Source organism: Corylus avellana, chromosome 9, assembly GCF_965113065.1.
Source record: "Corylus avellana chromosome 9, dhCorAvel1.hap1.2, whole genome shotgun sequence".
NCBI lineage: Eukaryota > Viridiplantae > Streptophyta > Magnoliopsida > Fagales > Betulaceae > Corylus > Corylus avellana.
In genome coordinates, this window is record NC_142498.1 from 21,403,237 (window position 1) to 21,419,508 (window position 16,272).

Genomic DNA, 16,272 nt, shown 5'->3' on the forward strand with positions numbered 1-16,272 from the left:
CTTGTAATCCAATTAAGATTATGAATTTGTGGGTTCGTTTGACAACACGTTTTTTTATGTGCTTTTTTAAAACGTTACTTTTACAAGTTCCACACGTATGAGCCCAACCACCATGATGGTTGGGTCAAAGAGACTCGGCATTGCGGTGGATGCTACCTACCACAGCGGCTAAGGCCAACCGGCAGCCACAACAGAGATTGGCTGTGGAGGGAAAAGAAAATATGATTTTTAACAATTACTCATATTTTTTTTGTCCAATTCTAGAGGTATCTCACTTTAGCAGCTGAACTCATTTTTCTGTTCTATGGTCCAAAAGAAAATGCCTAATGGGCCGGTTATCGGATGGGACAAATTGTACTGAATGAGTAATCTCTCTAAAGCCCATTTGTTACTAATAAAACTAAGACCAATGTTGAATTACCATTATATAGAGTTCCTCTCCAATTTTTAACGTTTACAAGTTAACAAACACATGTTATTCAAATTTAGTTCAGTTAAACAACGAATAGGATCCTCTTTATTTATTCATTTTATAGTTAAAATTTTATATTATTGTATTTAACGGTATATATAATGCCACATCGTCTAATTTAAAATTTTAAATGATTTGGCGAGAGACAGAATCATAATTTCTTATCGAGGGGGCCAATACATGAAGATAATAACTCTACAGCCTTGGACCTCATGACAGTAGTACTGAAACTTCTCTTCTTTGTGTTTTTTTTTTTTTTTTGGTATGGATTTCCTTTTTCTTTTTTCAAAATTTTTTCTTTCTTTCTTTTAGTTGTTTCCATTATAGAATGCAATCAATTGACTTAAGACCTCGTTTGATTGTTTTATAGTGTATCTTAAGTTCTTTTGTTTTGGTTGTTTATACTGATACATATATGATCATAATGAATTTCACATTGTGAAAATTGTCAATTGACTTGAAGATTGTTTGATTTCCAAATATATATATAAATTAGAAAACTCTTTGGGAATAATTAAAGCGGCTAAGATAGGATTTTCCTATAAATTTGTAAAGTAGTTCGGGTTTTTATAAGTGGGTCTCCGGGGTAAAACTAATTAATATATATATATATATAATTCAATCTAAAATATATGGAAGAATCATACCTTAGGTAACAACTACGTACAAGTAATAAGCATATGTTATTTGTATAATTTTTCTCTTTACACAACATTTGATACTTATATATAGAGCCTCCAGATTATGAGAGATATCAGGCAGTTTAAGGGCATTTGCGTCTTCCACCATGTGTAGTCATATTGGCATAGCAGGGGCACGCATCGTAATTACCAGAAGTGCCTGGAGGGACGCAGTCGCAACGGGCGCAACACGTCCCACATGCCCTCTTGCACAGCCGAGGCCTCGAGGATAATTGGCACCTCGCGTCACAAGCACCATCACAATCTGTGGGCAAGAGTCCAAGATTAATGCTTAGAAAATTGAGTGTTGATTACACATGCAAACTAAATGACTATATATATATATATATATACCTATCTTCTGTGGGGAAGGGCTCTCAACCTTGCTTGTGATCACCTAAACACATGTTATGTACAAAATTATTTGTGTAAGTTTGGAGGCTAACGATGTAGATTAAGAAGGTGGGATATAGACCATATCACAGCAATTTCGACAACAAAGTTGTTTAAAATTTACATTAAAAAAATTGAATGGGAAACTTTACCTTTTGATAAGATTGGGCAAGGTGAAGAAGGAGAAGAGAAATGAGAAGTGGGGCAATTAGAGTCTTGGAGAAATCCATGGGTTGAAGGCTTGGAACTAGTGCTCTATTTATGGTTTGTGTACTTAACCTCAAAATTTGGTACACATGGAGGGACAAAGAGTGGTCGTATTTATAGCAGAACATTTTCATGTTTGCTGTGTACGAGAAGAAAGCATTCTTGGAGTAGTCGCATCTGGTCCTCGTCAGACTCATTGTGGTTTCTGCAATAAAAAGATATGAAATCATAATGCGGTGAAAGCCAAGACATATGAGACTTTTCTTTTCCTTTGTCTGATTGCTAAAATCATAGACTCATAGTACTGTTGATCAAGCGGCTGAGGATAAAGCACCTGATTGGAGTCATTGGACAATCACTGGAAACCTGGTAAAAGCAATTAGGAGTACACGGCTTGGAAACTCCTTCGAAAACCGTTACGTCATGGATTTTACGTTGGTTAATCCACACGTTATATGGCAAAAGGAATAAGGTGATAATACTAAAATATTTTCCCCTACATTTGATCATTTCTGAGAAATTTGAAGTTTCATAAAAATAAAAATAAAAATAAAAAGCTAAAAATCACTTTTTTTATTTTATAATTATTGTACAATATTGATGTGACAATTTAGCTAAGCTATTGTTATATATATATATATATTGCTTGGTTAATAATATCACATCAGTATTACTCAAGTTTTCTACTTAAAACGTGTTTACAATTAGCTTGAGTCCATTTTCAGTTGAAACTTCCTGTTTAAGCAACTAGGATTGGTTTTTTGACAAGGCAGGTAAAGATCAATGTTTTTTTCCTAATGAATTTAAATATTTAATTATGTAATAGTCTAATAGATTATAGTGCAGCATTTATCCCTGATAATTTTTCAGTTTGACCTTATCGATCTCACTGCTAGAAAGATAAACACAATCTTTTTTTTTTTTTTTTTTTTTCTTGTAATTTTTGTGTTCTTTTTTCGTTAAGGCAAAGCACAAGTGAGTGACGTAAATCCTAAGTTGATGAGAACAATCAAATTAGTAGAGATTAATGGATTTTGGGAATTGGGAATTGGGTTTGGATTCAATATAATTTTGTGTCTTTAAGCTTTCTGATCCATTTAAGTAATAAATGGGCCAGAACACAGTTTTATGGGCCTCTAGCTCACAGCAGAACAAATTGGGTCATGACAACCTAAACCAGTAGTCTAGGCGTCTAACAGCGTCAATGTGAATACTGGTCCTAAAAGAGGCTTATGAAGTTCAATACTCAATTAAAGAAATCCATTTTCTGATACCTCACATTAATTAAAAATGAAAATTGGAATTAAAATTATCCACGTCATACTTTGGACGACTCCTGTTAACCCTTCATTTTCGCAAAAGAGGCCTTATAGACCCTGATGGTGATTGGCTTTCTGTTTTCTTTTTCATGGACTGGCTGTTCTTTACAGCACTTGTCCTTCTCTTCATTAGTGTTGCTAAATGTAATATAAAATTACTTACAAAATTAAAATGACAGCTCAGAAATTAGTTTGTAATAAAAATTATTCAAGTGAAGCGGTGGAGATGGATGAAACTTCAACATATTCATTTAACATAAAAGTAAAAACATCATTATACAACTCAAATTATAAAACTATACAAACCACTCTTTAGATCGCTAGAACCATACTTTTATCTATTACTATTTCATTTTGCTTAGGTAAAAGTGTCGATCAACTTCTTAGATATATATATTTTTTTTCAACGAGAGTTGATTTAAAAACTTATTGACACTGTTACATTAACATAATAGAATAATAATAAAATAAAACTAAGCCCGGTTTGTAGCATTACCCTAGAATTTACACAAAACAGACAATTATCTTCGATTTAGTACACAATTTTATTTGCTACAACCCTTGTTGTTTTTCTCTAGGAGGTGAAAAGAGGTAAACACCGGCATAACCAAGACCGACTTATATTTCAAGGACACTTGCGTTTGTTGCCACGAGTGGTCATGTTGGCGTAGCAGGGGCAGACATCATGGTTGCCGGAGGTGCCCGGAGGAACACAGTTGCAACGGGCACAGCAGGTTCCACATGCCCTCTTGCACAGATTCGGCCTCGAGGATAACTGACACCTGGCATCACATGCTCCTCCACAGTCTGAAAACATAGCAAACAACATATATATAATTTTGAATACATACGTTAGCCAACCATGACCCAATCAAACTGCAGTACGTATCATAGGAATTAAGAAGGCGAGAGTGACCCTCACCCATTTTCGCCGGTGAAGGTTTCCCTGATATCTTATTGTTCACCTGCATACCCCAACAGCAGGTGTTTGTGTTAGATTACTGTGAGAGTAGATTCATAGAGTGAAGGATATAAAGAAAGAGTTGATAAAACTTAATTAATTTACCATCTGATCAGCTTCAGCGAGATGGATAACGAGTAGAGAAATGAGAAGAGAAGCAATTAAAGAGTTGGAGATGGCCATGGCGAAACACTTGAAACTAGAACCTGCCTGGCTGCCTTTCCTTTGTTCAATGGGAGTTACTTAATTGAAACCTCAAGTATGGAGTACTGCGTAAAAATGAGATACGGGTGGCGTTATTTATAGCAACCGCGTGTGACGTGCGAGGCGGCGAGAGAGAGAGAGATAAAGATGACAGGTGCATGCAAGGAAGGGGCATTACATTAATAATAATAATATGTACGCGGAAGGGAAACAAAAGGAGCAGAGGAATAAGAGAATAGTTGCATATAGACAATAGTGACTAGTCAGGGAGTAATCTGGAAAAAAGAAAATAGTGTGGAATCATCTAGAGCAGGCACACTTGTTGCTTTTGGTTGGTGGACAGTCTCTGCAACTGGCTTAAGGTAGGCCATGGTTACTGGTTAGCACCATGTAAGTCATTAATTGAAAAAAAATATATATATATATATATTCAATCACCTTCCGACGCATTTTTCTTGAAATAAACGGGTTTTCTGGTTTCACATATCTTCCACGCAGAAATCCTTTACACTAACCATTACAAATGTCGTAAGCGGTCCAATCATATATTATTGTCATCAAATTCTTTTGCTGTTAATCGGGCTTATATGCTGTTTAATAACAGTATGTATAATGTAGTTTAAGTAATGATTAAGATTGAATCTCTTAAAATTGTTTTAGATTCGGTTTACATGTTGTATTAAAATTTAAGCAATGATGAAGATCGAATTTCTCAAAAAAAAATTTCATTTTCTAAACCCGTTTAATAAGCGTTTTACTAAGTAGTCCAACTTTTAAACGGTGTAAATAATCATAATTTTTTGGCTTTTTTTACACGTGGCAAGAAATTATTAGGCCACACTCCAAAGTATTTATTTGGGACATGATTTAAATATTATTAATTTTTTTTCTTAATATTTATGCTGAGATTTTTATTGAAGTATGTGTCTGAGCCCACTTGTATTTTCTTTTCTTTTATTCAAAAATGAAGTAGGCTTATTGGGCCTGTGGGCCTGTGAGACTTTGGCAGAAGGCGTCGGTGATATGATTGTGGGATTTGCTGGAAAGGACTCATACAAATCCACTTCACAGCTGTACAAAAGTTGCTCAACAGCTGTATTCAGCTCTCTTGAAGCGAATGCCAAAACCATCAGACAAAGATTGGTCCCCCTGGTTTAAAACAAATCAATATTTGACCCCAAAAAAAAAAAAAAAGAAAAAAAAAAAGAAGAGTTTTTCTGTAAATTGGGTTTAAGAAAATGAAATGTATCATTTGAACATATAATATGTATGTATTTTTTTAATAGGAGGAACAAAGTTAAAATAAATATATTAAAAACTCATGTTATTAAAAAAAAAAAAAAGAGGACACAGTTTTACCCCAGTTTTGTTTTGGACGTTTCTTAGAAAGCAAATCTCGATATTTTTTTTTTTGGGGGGGGGGGGGGAGAGAGAGAGAGAGAGAGAATATCAATCATCGATTTGATAATGACTTACTACTAAGAATGGATGGATCACTTCAATTCAGGCTTTTCTTTTGCTTTCTAAGAAACGTCCAAAACAAAACTTATTATTCTTTTTTATCAGATAGAGAGATTTTTGTAAAGGTAAATGACCAAAGGGAAATTTAACCTCAAATTTCATATTTGTAGCGTGATGGATTTAATTGTCGGCCAAATTATCACTATATATAGGAATAAAGTTTTTTTATTTATTTATTTATTTTTTAATTAGGTTAGAGAAAATTCTTTTATCTTAATCTATTAAATAAACATTTATTTTTAGAACATGTGATTTTTACATATATATATATATATATATATATTAAAAAAAAATACATATGAAAATCACGTACTCTAAAGAACATATATAAAAATAGCTGCAATAATAAATGATCTTTCACTTGATATATCCTTGTCTTTTATTACCAGATTTCACTTTGCATGGACATTGAATATGTTTATGAGAAATGATTGATGTAAATATTTTGTTCATATATATATATATATATATATATATATATATATTTTCTATATGATCATACAAATTTAATAAATTAATATTAAATTTATGAGGTCTATCATTTTCAACAAATTTAATGATTAATTTATATGAGAATATGATCTATTATTAGAAAACGTGATATTGATTCATGTCAATGTCTAGACTACCTACTACTAGTTAATTAATTAATTAATTGGGTCTCAAATATACTTCTTTCATTATATTTAAAGACAATATTATTAAACGACCTCGTAGGAATTAAACAATTGCCAGGCGGAGAGTAGATGGTTTGATTGGCGGTAGAGGTTGCACCAGCTAAATTAATGAACTTTTGATCCGCTAACAACATTTGTATTAATATAATAGTCATCAGTCAAACATGGAGTTGGCAATTAAAGACAAATAATTAAATAATTGATGGAGTCGTTGTCAACTTGCAAAGGGGTAGGTCTGCGTTAAAGCCCGTACGTGGAAAGGTTGATATAGAAATCAGCCCGTACGTGGAAAGGTTGATATAGATAAGAACACAAAAATATAGAAATCAGTGAACTCTTTTTGGCTGGCACTTTGGAGTTTGGAGTCTTATGCCGATAATAACTCCAAGGGATCTCAGTGGCCGGACCGACATAAAAATAGAAAAAGAAAAAGAAAAAAAGACAAAAGGCCATCGTTATTAAGAGTCTAAGACGCTGTAGTCCATAAAGAGATTTTGAAAAATTGAATTTTGATCGTTGATTTAACTACAGTATATAAAATAACAGCATGTAAGCTAAATTCGTCCAACCATAAATATTTAATAAGAGAGAGAAAATGAAAAAGAGATTTTAAAAAATTCAATCTTGACCGTTGATTCAACTACAGCATACATGCTGTTATTAAACATCATGTAAGTCAAATCCGTCCAACCATAAATATCAGTTCAAATCTTGATAACATTTGTAGAATCACTGTATATTTACTATCTCTGCGTCCTTTTCGGGGAAGCAAAACCCTTAGGCGTACTTGGTTGACTGCGTTTTGCTTGTCTTTTGCTCTTCTCTTTAGAATTTAGATGGAGCTGGAAAGAGGAAAGGCAACGTACGCCACCCCTTAGTGGATTGGCTGAGCCCTGTGGAAGAACTAAGAAGGCAAGAAGCTACCCAAAGCGACTTGACAGCTGCACATGTATCGGACATAATCTCTACTGTCGTCTATGAAACAAATTAAGCCACCACATCAAAATGACACATGAACTAATTAATCCTTAAAATCTCGCATTATTGAGGTGGTTTGCTAATGATTTTTTTTAAAAAAAGTTTTTCAAATTTTTTGATTGCAATGTAATGTAAAAATAAAAATATTTATATAATCAAGTAACTTAACTCTCATATTATCAGTGTTCGTAAGCCCTTAGTTGAGCCTTTATTAAAATAAATAAATGATAGATGGGTACAGTCACATAGCCTAATTATATATGTTTGTAGTTGTATGGAATTAATGGAATGTGAGTTTAGTATTTAACATTTCCATTTCATTAGAATTGTATACCAATTTAATAAATAGCATTTCGTAACAATGATATTTTGGCCTACTCCGACCAAGATTGTCCGATTTTCAAGCATAGTTCGTTTGAATAGGAGACATATTGCAATATTCGATTCAATTGTTTTTTTCCCTTTTATCTTTATCATTATTGTCCTTAGTATTACTAAACTATTAATTAAGTTTAAGTTTTTTTATTAATTTAAGGTTTTGGACAACTGTTCATTTCAGATCATGATATAATTAAGAAGGTACATGTTAACTTTTGAAATAATTGATAACAATTAGGCACAGCTCATTGTCGAGTCCTCGTGTCCATAGTTAATGCAAGAACAATGATTTCTGGACCTTTTGCCTCTCATCAAAACAAATTGCATGCGCTGAGATTTTTTTTGGTCTTTGGAGAATAATTTACCAGTAACTGTGAGTACTCGATCAAGGGCTGATGAAAATATTAAGAACAATCTATTCTAGATATATCGTCTATGGACCAATTATGGGCATTTCCTTTGTTTTTCCACAAGAAAACGAGTGTTTGTGTCCCAAAAGAGGCATGAAAAAAAGGTAATGCCCAAAAAAGAAAACCCGGCCTATTTGGTGATGATACCCCAAATACATGGTAAATTTTGGTATTAAGACATAGGATCAAGATCTCATAAAATTAGCTTGTTCGGATTTCACAAACATTCGGTCATATGAGATAGAGAGGGTGTGAGGTCCATCTAGCTACTTGGAGGCTGGAGCAGGTAAATGTGAATAGCTCGACACTCTAAGCTGCCAAAGACAGGTGGATCTCTCAACAAGTTGTTCTCTTAGGCTGCCACACACATAAATTCAGGTCATCCAATTTTAGGAGATCTCATTCCTAAAATATCTTGTCATGCTCTGGGTAACCGCTATAGCTTATGTATGTTTTTTTTAATAATTTCTCTCTCTCTCTCTCTCTCTCTCTCACTCTTCTCTCTCATTTTCGGTTACGGTTATTTTCCTCTCTTCTTTTTTGATGGTTTAAGAAAATTAAAAAAGAAGATAAAAAAATACCGAGAAATAATATCTAAAAAAAAAATGATAAAACAAAATTAAAATCACTTGGAGTTTGTATTAAAAAAGTAGTACGTAAAATAAAAAATAATGCTTTTTTATTAACTATAACGCACAACATTGCTGAGGTGCTCTTAGAACGATCCCCTCTTCTTCTTTTTTTTATTGGTTTTGGACATGGATGACCCAAGCACTTTGATCCTTAGTTATTTTTTTATAGATTTTACGGACAGCTTGCGTATTGTGTATAATATATATTTGAACAATCAATTGCAGCAAATGTAGATAGAGAGGAGAGAGAGAGTTCAAACATCTTATATTATTTTCATTTATATTACCATAAATGGGAAAATATTTCACATTACATCATATATGTAACTAAAAGTACTCAATAATAATAACAATTAACAACAATTCTTTTAATAACTTTTGTACAAATTAAGCGATGTACTTGTATTGCGTACACAATCTTATTTTCCACGACCCTTGTTATTTTTCTCCACGAGTAAAACACCTCAAAAACACCCATCGAAATGAAGGCATGACAATATTTTAAGGGCAGTTGCGTCTGTTGTCACGGGTGGTGATGTTGGCATAGCAGGGGCAGACGTCAAGATTAATGTCGGAAGTTCCCGGAGGAACACAGCTGCAACGGGCACAAGAAGTCCCACATGCCCTATTGCACAGGTTCAGCCTAGACGATAACCGACACCTGGCAGCACGTACATGCTGCTCCACAATCTGAAAATATACCATATATAGTACTGACAACGTTAGCCAACTGTATATGACTCAATCAAGAGTAATTTTAGATGATCTATTTGTGTCTTATTTGTACTAAAAATGATGTGGCTATTAAAATTACATTTTGGTCAAAATTCAATAATGATCAATCACAAGCTCAATGGTAATTTTAATAGTCACATCCTTCTTAGTAGGACATAAGTAAGCCATCTAGAATTACTCCTCAATCAAACAGTAGTAAACTTATTTAGAGTAAACTGATGGAGGAAGATCAAACTCGCCTATTTTTGTCGGGAGAGAATCCTGTGCTACATTATTCTTCACCTGATTAGCTTCAACGAGATGCATGAGGAGAAGAGAAATGAGAAGAGAAGCCATTAAAGTCTTGGAGATTGCCATTTATAGCTTAAGACTTGAAAACAGCTTGAAACCTCAATGTAGGTTTAGTGCGTACAAGTGTGATAAGGGTGCTCCTACTTATAGCAAGCGTCTGTGTGTGAAAGTTCTTAAAAGAAAAGAAAGTTTTTTTTTTGGATATATATATATATATAACAGCTGTACGTGACAAGATAATTGTATTATTGGAAAAACAATGGGGGTTGGTTCGAAAACTTTAAAAAACAAAGGGCGTGTGGATGCATGCATGCCTATGCTTTGAGGTTAACCCCATTGCAATGTTAATGCAAGTTATTGCAACCTTTTGCACTTGAATGAATTAGGTGGATTGGATAGAAATGTGAAATGGAGTAATATTATAAGTCTTTCTTAGAGTCATCTCAAATGTGATGTGATTTTTAAAATCACCAATAGATCAAAAGTCAGTAAATCACATCTTAAATTTTAAAAGTCACATCACATTTGTAATAATTAATTCTAAGAAGACTCTAAAAAGACTTATAACATTACGGTGTATATAAATCATTGATATGGAACAAAATATATGGGCCTATAATGTACGTACCCAGTACCCACATGCATGAATGCACATCGACGTACGCACCTGGAGTTGTATGGTGGGCTGTGGACCTTATCATCTACAGATGGAGAAAATTAGCCGCAGGATCAAATTGGTCAGATGATAAGATCTAGAGGCCATACAATTTGCCGAGTTTAAGAAGCACCAGCTAGCTTGTAGTAATTAAACACAAATTGATCGAACTTAACAAATAATATAAGGAAGTATAAAGTATTATATATTAGTAAATTGTTGTCCTATGCCGAATACACACATGCAAAAAATTCTCAGAAAATCGTTATCCTTTTTATGCAAAATACAATTATCCAAAAAATGGGAATGATAATAGTTTAAATATGCACAATTTTTTAATTAAAATAAGCATTATCATACTCTATTATGTACTAATTCTCACATTTTATAATTAGTTTTAGAAATTGTCTGATCCTTATGCTTTATTTTAAAATGACATTAATTAACGCAAGTGAATACGCATTAGAAAATAAAAAATAAAAAAAGAAAAGAAAAGAAGCATCATCTTTTAATTGCCAAATCTGTCCATGAAAACCAAATCTGTCCAGATTATTTTTGCGAAATCACAATCTCAAATGCACCGTTACCTTAAGGACATAATTAAGATCGAATCTCCCCCAAAGTAAAATTTTATTTTGCACAAATATTACAATGATATTTTCTTTTAATAAAAACCCTAGTTAAAAAAATTCTAGCCGAGCCCCACGCTTAATAAAGTCTCTACGTGTAAATTTTGAAATTCTATTTCTAAGGAAATTAAACTCTTAATTAAATTGCATCAATCAAATTTAACCCACTTGAGACAAAATCATTCACTCTTTTTTAATTCTTCCAACATTTTCCAATTACACCATATATATATATATATATATATATATATATACCCAATTATATTGTAGGAATCAACGCTTCCATAGAAAGTTTACGACGTCCTTTCCGGCCTATTTCATGCTTTCCCAACACATGCTTAAATCCAAGGGTAACAATTTATTTCATTATAAACGCCCTCGTAGAATTTCGACATACATGCATGTTTGAAAGTTAAGAAAAAGTTTCTGACCCATTAATTTCAAAATCCTAGTCTAAGCTTTAGTTGAGAAAAGAAATTAATGTGGAAAAAAAAAAATTCATAACAACTCTTAAATAACAGCAAAACGCATGGACTGATTTGTGTAAGATCGCATGTCTTTCAATGAAGCTATGCTTCTTGTGTAAATGAAGCTATGATCAAGTTGTAAATGAAGCTATGCTTCTTGTGAATTTCTTTCAATCTTGAGCTATACGTGACGTTAAACGTAGTGTGCACTAACAATGCTGCGCATTGTTTAGCAAAATTTGCTTTAGCACCTTTCCACCTAAGGTGCTAAACTAAATATTAAGTCATAAAATATTTTTAAATAAAAAAAAAAAAAAATTTGTTTTTATTATTATTTTTTTAATATTTATCCTACGCTAGGCAGACGCGTAGCCAGGACTCCTTATAGAGGCATGGGGGACTACAGGGGCAACAATTGGAATTTACAAACAAACCCATCATTTTCCCTTTTTTTCTTTCTTTTGGGTTTTCGATGGTACTCATCTCCATGGTACTGTGTTTTCGACGACCAGTTGTGAATCGGCTCTTCCAAATTTCACCTGTTATTATTTTGACCATTTTATCATTGTAAAAAGAAAGATTTGGCTCCTCTCCATTTCAAATAAAATGAAGGATCATTCTTTTAATTAAGAGGACGTACTACACGACCGATTAATTATTATAACTTCTAATACAAAATTATCTACAAATTGACGTGATAGTTCATAACAATGTCAATTTGCAAATAATTTTATAATAAAAGTTGGACCCGATCTTTTATTATTATTATTATTAATATTGATCCATGATTGATAGGGGTGGAACCACATAGTGGCTTATTTTTTTTTTTTTTTTTTTTAAAATTAAAATTTTGCATATATATATATATATATATTCAATAACTAGTAGTAGTACACAATCTTCCAGAAAACCAAACGAAGAGATCAGGGGGAGGGTGGGAGAGTACTGTTCAAACTTCATTGTTTGCATAAAACGTAATTGACAGGAAAAAAGAAAAAGAAAAAGAAAAGATACCTCCTTTCTGTAATTCAAACTCAATAACAACAATTCTATACATATATAATTAAGATCCTTTATAGAAACTAGAAAGCGATATTACACAAATCTTATTTTGCCACGACCCTTTTTATTTCTCTCTTTCAAGTGAAAGACTTGATAAACATATATACACCAGCATATAAAACCATGCAAGGTGGGCATATATGATTTATATTATATATAGTTTTAAGGGCACTTGCGTCTGTTGCCGTGGGTGGTCATGTTGGCGTAGCAGGGGCAGACCTCAAGATTACCGGAAGTGCCTGGAGGAACACAGCTGCAACGGGCACAGCAAGTCCCACACGCCCTCTTGCACAGGTTCGGCCTCGACGATAACTGACACCTGGCAGCACATGCTCCTCCACAGTCTGAAAATACACCAAACCACCACATAGTCGACAACGTTAACCAACCATATATGACTCAATCAAACTGCAGTATCATCCAATTAATTAACATATTGATGGAAGAAGATGAAAGAAAGTTCACCTATTTTTTTCGATGAGTTTTTGTCCACCTGCATCCCTCAACAGCATGTCACGTACGGGTTAGAAAGTAATATATAAAACTTTTGTAAAAAACTATGAAGAGAGAAGAGATAGAATTACCAACTGATCAGCTTCAGTGAGATGTACTACCAGAAGAGAAACGAGAAAAAAGGCAATAAACCCCTTGGCGATGGCCATGGCTAATTAAAGACTTGAAGACTTGAAAGTAGAGGGTTTTGTTTGTTCAACGCTAGTTGAAACTTGAATGTATATATATGTTGTGAGTAGAAGTGAGATAAGGGTGCTCCTATTTATAGCAATTAAGCAAAGAGAGAAAAAAGAATAAAGTGGCCGGGGAGGTGGATGCAAGGAACGGGAAAGTGATATCTGGTGATGAAAAGTATTGGGAATCATCTAGAATAGAGAGCCCTCTCTTTTGTCCCGACAGAAAATTCCCTCCTCGAGCAATTTGCTTCAACAGTGGGCCTTGTTTGAGGATGGTGCGTTCGAAACGTTTCCGATTCTCGTACTCAAACACGACCAAAAATTAGAAGAGGGTATGGGGGTATGGATGGGATAATGCATTTGAAAAATTGTCACCTCAGTGACAGGTCAGAAACCTTTCAGTATTGTCACCTTTCTTCTTTCTTTCTATTTGGCTACCTAATTCATCGTCTCCTATTGATGAAATGAGAAGAAAAAGGACCTCCATCCACGATTATTCCATCCATATCGTCAATCCTCGTAATAAAATAAATATTATATTCTTTTTTCCGTACAATTGTTTCATTCAATTGTGCTGGTTTATTTTCCAATACACTATGTGTGCGACTGATTTTTCTTTTGAAAGGGCCGAAAACATAGCAGAGGCGGAACTATCGATCATAGTTAGGAAAGGTAAAAGTATAAAATAAAAAAATTTGGGAGGGCATATTCTAATTTTTAAAAAATTTCTATGAAAATTTTTGTGGAAACATGAGGGCTAGCCCTCATGTAGTTCCGCCCCTGATAGCAGGCATGATATCAAACAAATTGAGATTTGGGTGGAATCACTCTTATTAGCTACCGGAGTGATTCTCCAGCAATGCTATCTCCAATTACTTGTTGAAAGTAGTCAAACTACCTCTTTAACTAAAGACTTATTTTGCCACTCTAAGTAGTAGTTTACTGCAGTAATTGAACTATTCTAATGATTAAAAAAAGAAGTAATTATGATGATGATCAAGCTTCAAGACCATTCATTTTAATTCTCTGAATGAAACTATATATGAATACGTGAAATGACCCAAATTATTGGAGATTTGAAATCAAATAGGTGATATGCATGCCAAGTACCGTGGGGACTAGGCTATCTGGATCTGACAAACGCATTGTCTACACGTGCGCTTAATGAAATTATGTCGGTTTATGAGCGTCACAAACGTTTGGACAAGAAGTGGGGTGGGGGTGGGTTTGTTGAGAGTTTCAGGGAAAACGACGGCGGCGAAAGAAGCCTTGCACAAACTCACTTGACAGCTATACAAAGTCGCGCCACAGCTGTTGAAGCGAATCAATTCCGGTCCCCCTCTCTAGCCATGCCCTGATGCCCATGTCACCATAGACAAAGAAAAAGTATACGTCAATCATAGGTGTTTGTGAATAACGTGATGTATTTTATTGAAAAACAATAATTAATCAATTCTATTTTTATTTTTTAAAATCTTTTTTCATGCTTTGGTTTGAGAAACATCAAGCTTTTTTTAAAAAAAATTAACCTAGGGAACTTGACCCTCAATTTGATTTGTGGTATGATCAATGAATTTAATTATCCTTAGCCAAAATATACTTGATTATTATATAGTGCTTAACAACATATATAGCTGGAAGATCATAATTATCTTCATCTTAAAATAAAGATAATTCATTTTATGATTGATGATACCATTAATTTACTAGAGATTCCCTCGAACTTAGGAAAGTTCATTTCCCTTTAGGTTGAGATGTACGTGTTCAATAGGGCATTCCTCCAAGGAATTCCCCTTTAAGTTGAACCAACAATTATCTACTCAATAGATACGTTGCAAGGGAAATACCCATAAACGATAGGACTATTATGGCAATTGCACCAAGGGAAATGCTTGCAAGCCGCCACCCATGTCACAAACTCACGATGACACGTATTGAGGATGTCGGCTATCCATGAGATGCAATGCATGAATTACCATATATCCCAATCTAAAGGTATCATGTGGCCCAGAGTCTTGTATCCCCTTCCCTATACATAGAAGTCCATTGTACGTAGTAGTAGTAGTAACCGATTTGAACCCTTACTATCCTTATAGCTTCTTATTCTTCTTAAAACTCTTCTCTAACCTAAGTATTGAAGTATTGCCTGTCAGTACCTCTAATGAATCACCTTTACTTATTTTCTGTTTTGAGTAAATTTTTTTATCTGGACTACCGACATCCAGTCAATTGTACAAATAATATAAAAATCATGTTCGCACAAGGAGGGAGGAGGGAGATTCGAACTAGTGACTTCCGTTTCATTAAGCGTAATCCTAGCCGATTGAGCTACCTCTTGGGGACAAAAATCGTGTTCCTCAATTAATGCTCTAGGAGCTCTAATTACAACTAAAAAGAAAAAAAGAAATTGACAACTTGATAATTATCTAGTCATTTTTCTTGCACTTATTATTGATCGATTCCGATGGCACATACTACCAACTACAATTAAACGAACTCATAGTAATCAAACAAACCAAGCAAATTGGTGGAGGACGTTCCACCAGCCAAATTAATGAAGTTTGACCGACATGCTACATTTGTAATACGGCGTTGTAGGATCGAAATCATTCCAGCCTGGCATCACTAATCATTATCCAAATTAAGTGATCAATCCAACTTGGAGTAGCGATTATAAAATAATGTGCAACTTTGTTAGGGGGTAGGTGAGCAAAAAGATTGACGATCAATTATATCAGACGTAATAATGTGCATGGAATCTCTCCGGCCCACTCGTTAAAAATAATAAAAAGTTTTTATTTTTTTAATTGGGTCTATTAATTAAACTAACATGTCTTTTAGAGCATCTGATTACTTTTTAAAAATGCATATGACAATCACATGTTTTATTAAATGATAAAATGTTCTTTCAA

General features: G+C 33.8%; 4 protein-coding genes across 4 annotated transcripts; all 4 read right to left on the bottom strand.

The window, feature by feature from the left end:
- Positions 1 to 1,197: 1,197 nt before the first annotated feature.
- Positions 1,198 to 2,349, bottom strand: LOC132190256 (gibberellin-regulated protein 1). Its single transcript, XM_059605192.2, has 3 exons — positions 1,698 to 2,349; positions 1,507 to 1,549; positions 1,198 to 1,417 (listed from the first exon to the last, which is right to left on the bottom strand). The coding sequence occupies exons 1-3, from the start codon at positions 1,980 to 1,982 to the stop codon at positions 1,236 to 1,238; spliced, it is 510 nt and encodes a 169-aa protein (XP_059461175.2). The 5' UTR covers positions 1,983 to 2,349; the 3' UTR covers positions 1,198 to 1,235.
- A 949-nt stretch (positions 2,350 to 3,298) lies between these two features.
- On the bottom strand, positions 3,299 to 4,326 carry LOC132191151 (snakin-2). Its single transcript, XM_059606172.2, has 3 exons — positions 4,138 to 4,326; positions 3,994 to 4,036; positions 3,299 to 3,878 (listed from the first exon to the last, which is right to left on the bottom strand). The coding sequence occupies exons 1-3, from the start codon at positions 4,213 to 4,215 to the stop codon at positions 3,697 to 3,699; spliced, it is 303 nt and encodes a 100-aa protein (XP_059462155.2). The 5' UTR covers positions 4,216 to 4,326; the 3' UTR covers positions 3,299 to 3,696.
- Positions 4,327 to 9,286: 4,960 nt separating this feature from the next.
- On the bottom strand, positions 9,287 to 9,924 carry LOC132190499 (snakin-2). Its single transcript, XM_088510553.1, is given in 3 exon segments — positions 9,287 to 9,498; positions 9,500 to 9,562; positions 9,850 to 9,924. Coding segments are annotated over 3 exon segments (303 nt in total). The 3' UTR covers positions 9,287 to 9,333.
- Positions 9,925 to 12,772: 2,848 nt separating this feature from the next.
- LOC132190174 (snakin-2-like) lies at positions 12,773 to 13,452 on the bottom strand. The gene is made up of 3 exons (XM_059605081.2): positions 13,256 to 13,452; positions 13,137 to 13,164; positions 12,773 to 13,015 (listed from the first exon to the last, which is right to left on the bottom strand). The coding sequence occupies exons 1-3, from the start codon at positions 13,331 to 13,333 to the stop codon at positions 12,834 to 12,836; spliced, it is 288 nt and encodes a 95-aa protein (XP_059461064.1). The 5' UTR covers positions 13,334 to 13,452; the 3' UTR covers positions 12,773 to 12,833.
- Between the last annotated feature and the right edge of the window lie 2,820 nt (positions 13,453 to 16,272).

Bases quoted from the DNA above. Each gene is read 5' to 3' on its own strand.
- LOC132190256 (XM_059605192.2), bottom strand. From the start codon at position 1,982: ATGATTTCATATCTTTTTATTGCAGAAACCACAATGAGTCTGACGAGG. The intron at 1,550-1,697 runs GTAAAGTTTCCC...ACATGTGTTTAG, and splicing joins TTGCCCAATCTTATCAAAAG to GTGATCACAAGCAAGGTTGA. The intron at 1,418-1,506 runs GTATATATATAT...TCTTGCCCACAG, and splicing joins CCCTTCCCCACAGAAGATAG to ATTGTGATGGTGCTTGTGAC.
- LOC132191151 (XM_059606172.2), bottom strand. From the start codon at position 4,215: ATGGCCATCTCCAACTCTTTAATTGCTTCTCTTCTCATTTCTCTACTC. The intron at 4,037-4,137 runs GTAAATTAATTA...TGGGGTATGCAG, and splicing joins TCGCTGAAGCTGATCAGATG to GTGAACAATAAGATATCAGG. The intron at 3,879-3,993 runs GTGAGGGTCACT...CTATGTTTTCAG, and splicing joins ACCTTCACCGGCGAAAATGG to ACTGTGGAGGAGCATGTGAT.
- LOC132190174 (XM_059605081.2), bottom strand. From the start codon at position 13,333: ATGGCCATCGCCAAGGGGTTTATTGCCTTTTTTCTCGTTTCTCTTCTG. The intron at 13,165-13,255 runs GTAATTCTATCT...TGAGGGATGCAG, and splicing joins TCACTGAAGCTGATCAGTTG to GTGGACAAAAACTCATCGAA. The intron at 13,016-13,136 runs GTGAACTTTCTT...GTGTATTTTCAG, and splicing joins AAACTCATCGAAAAAAATAG to ACTGTGGAGGAGCATGTGCT.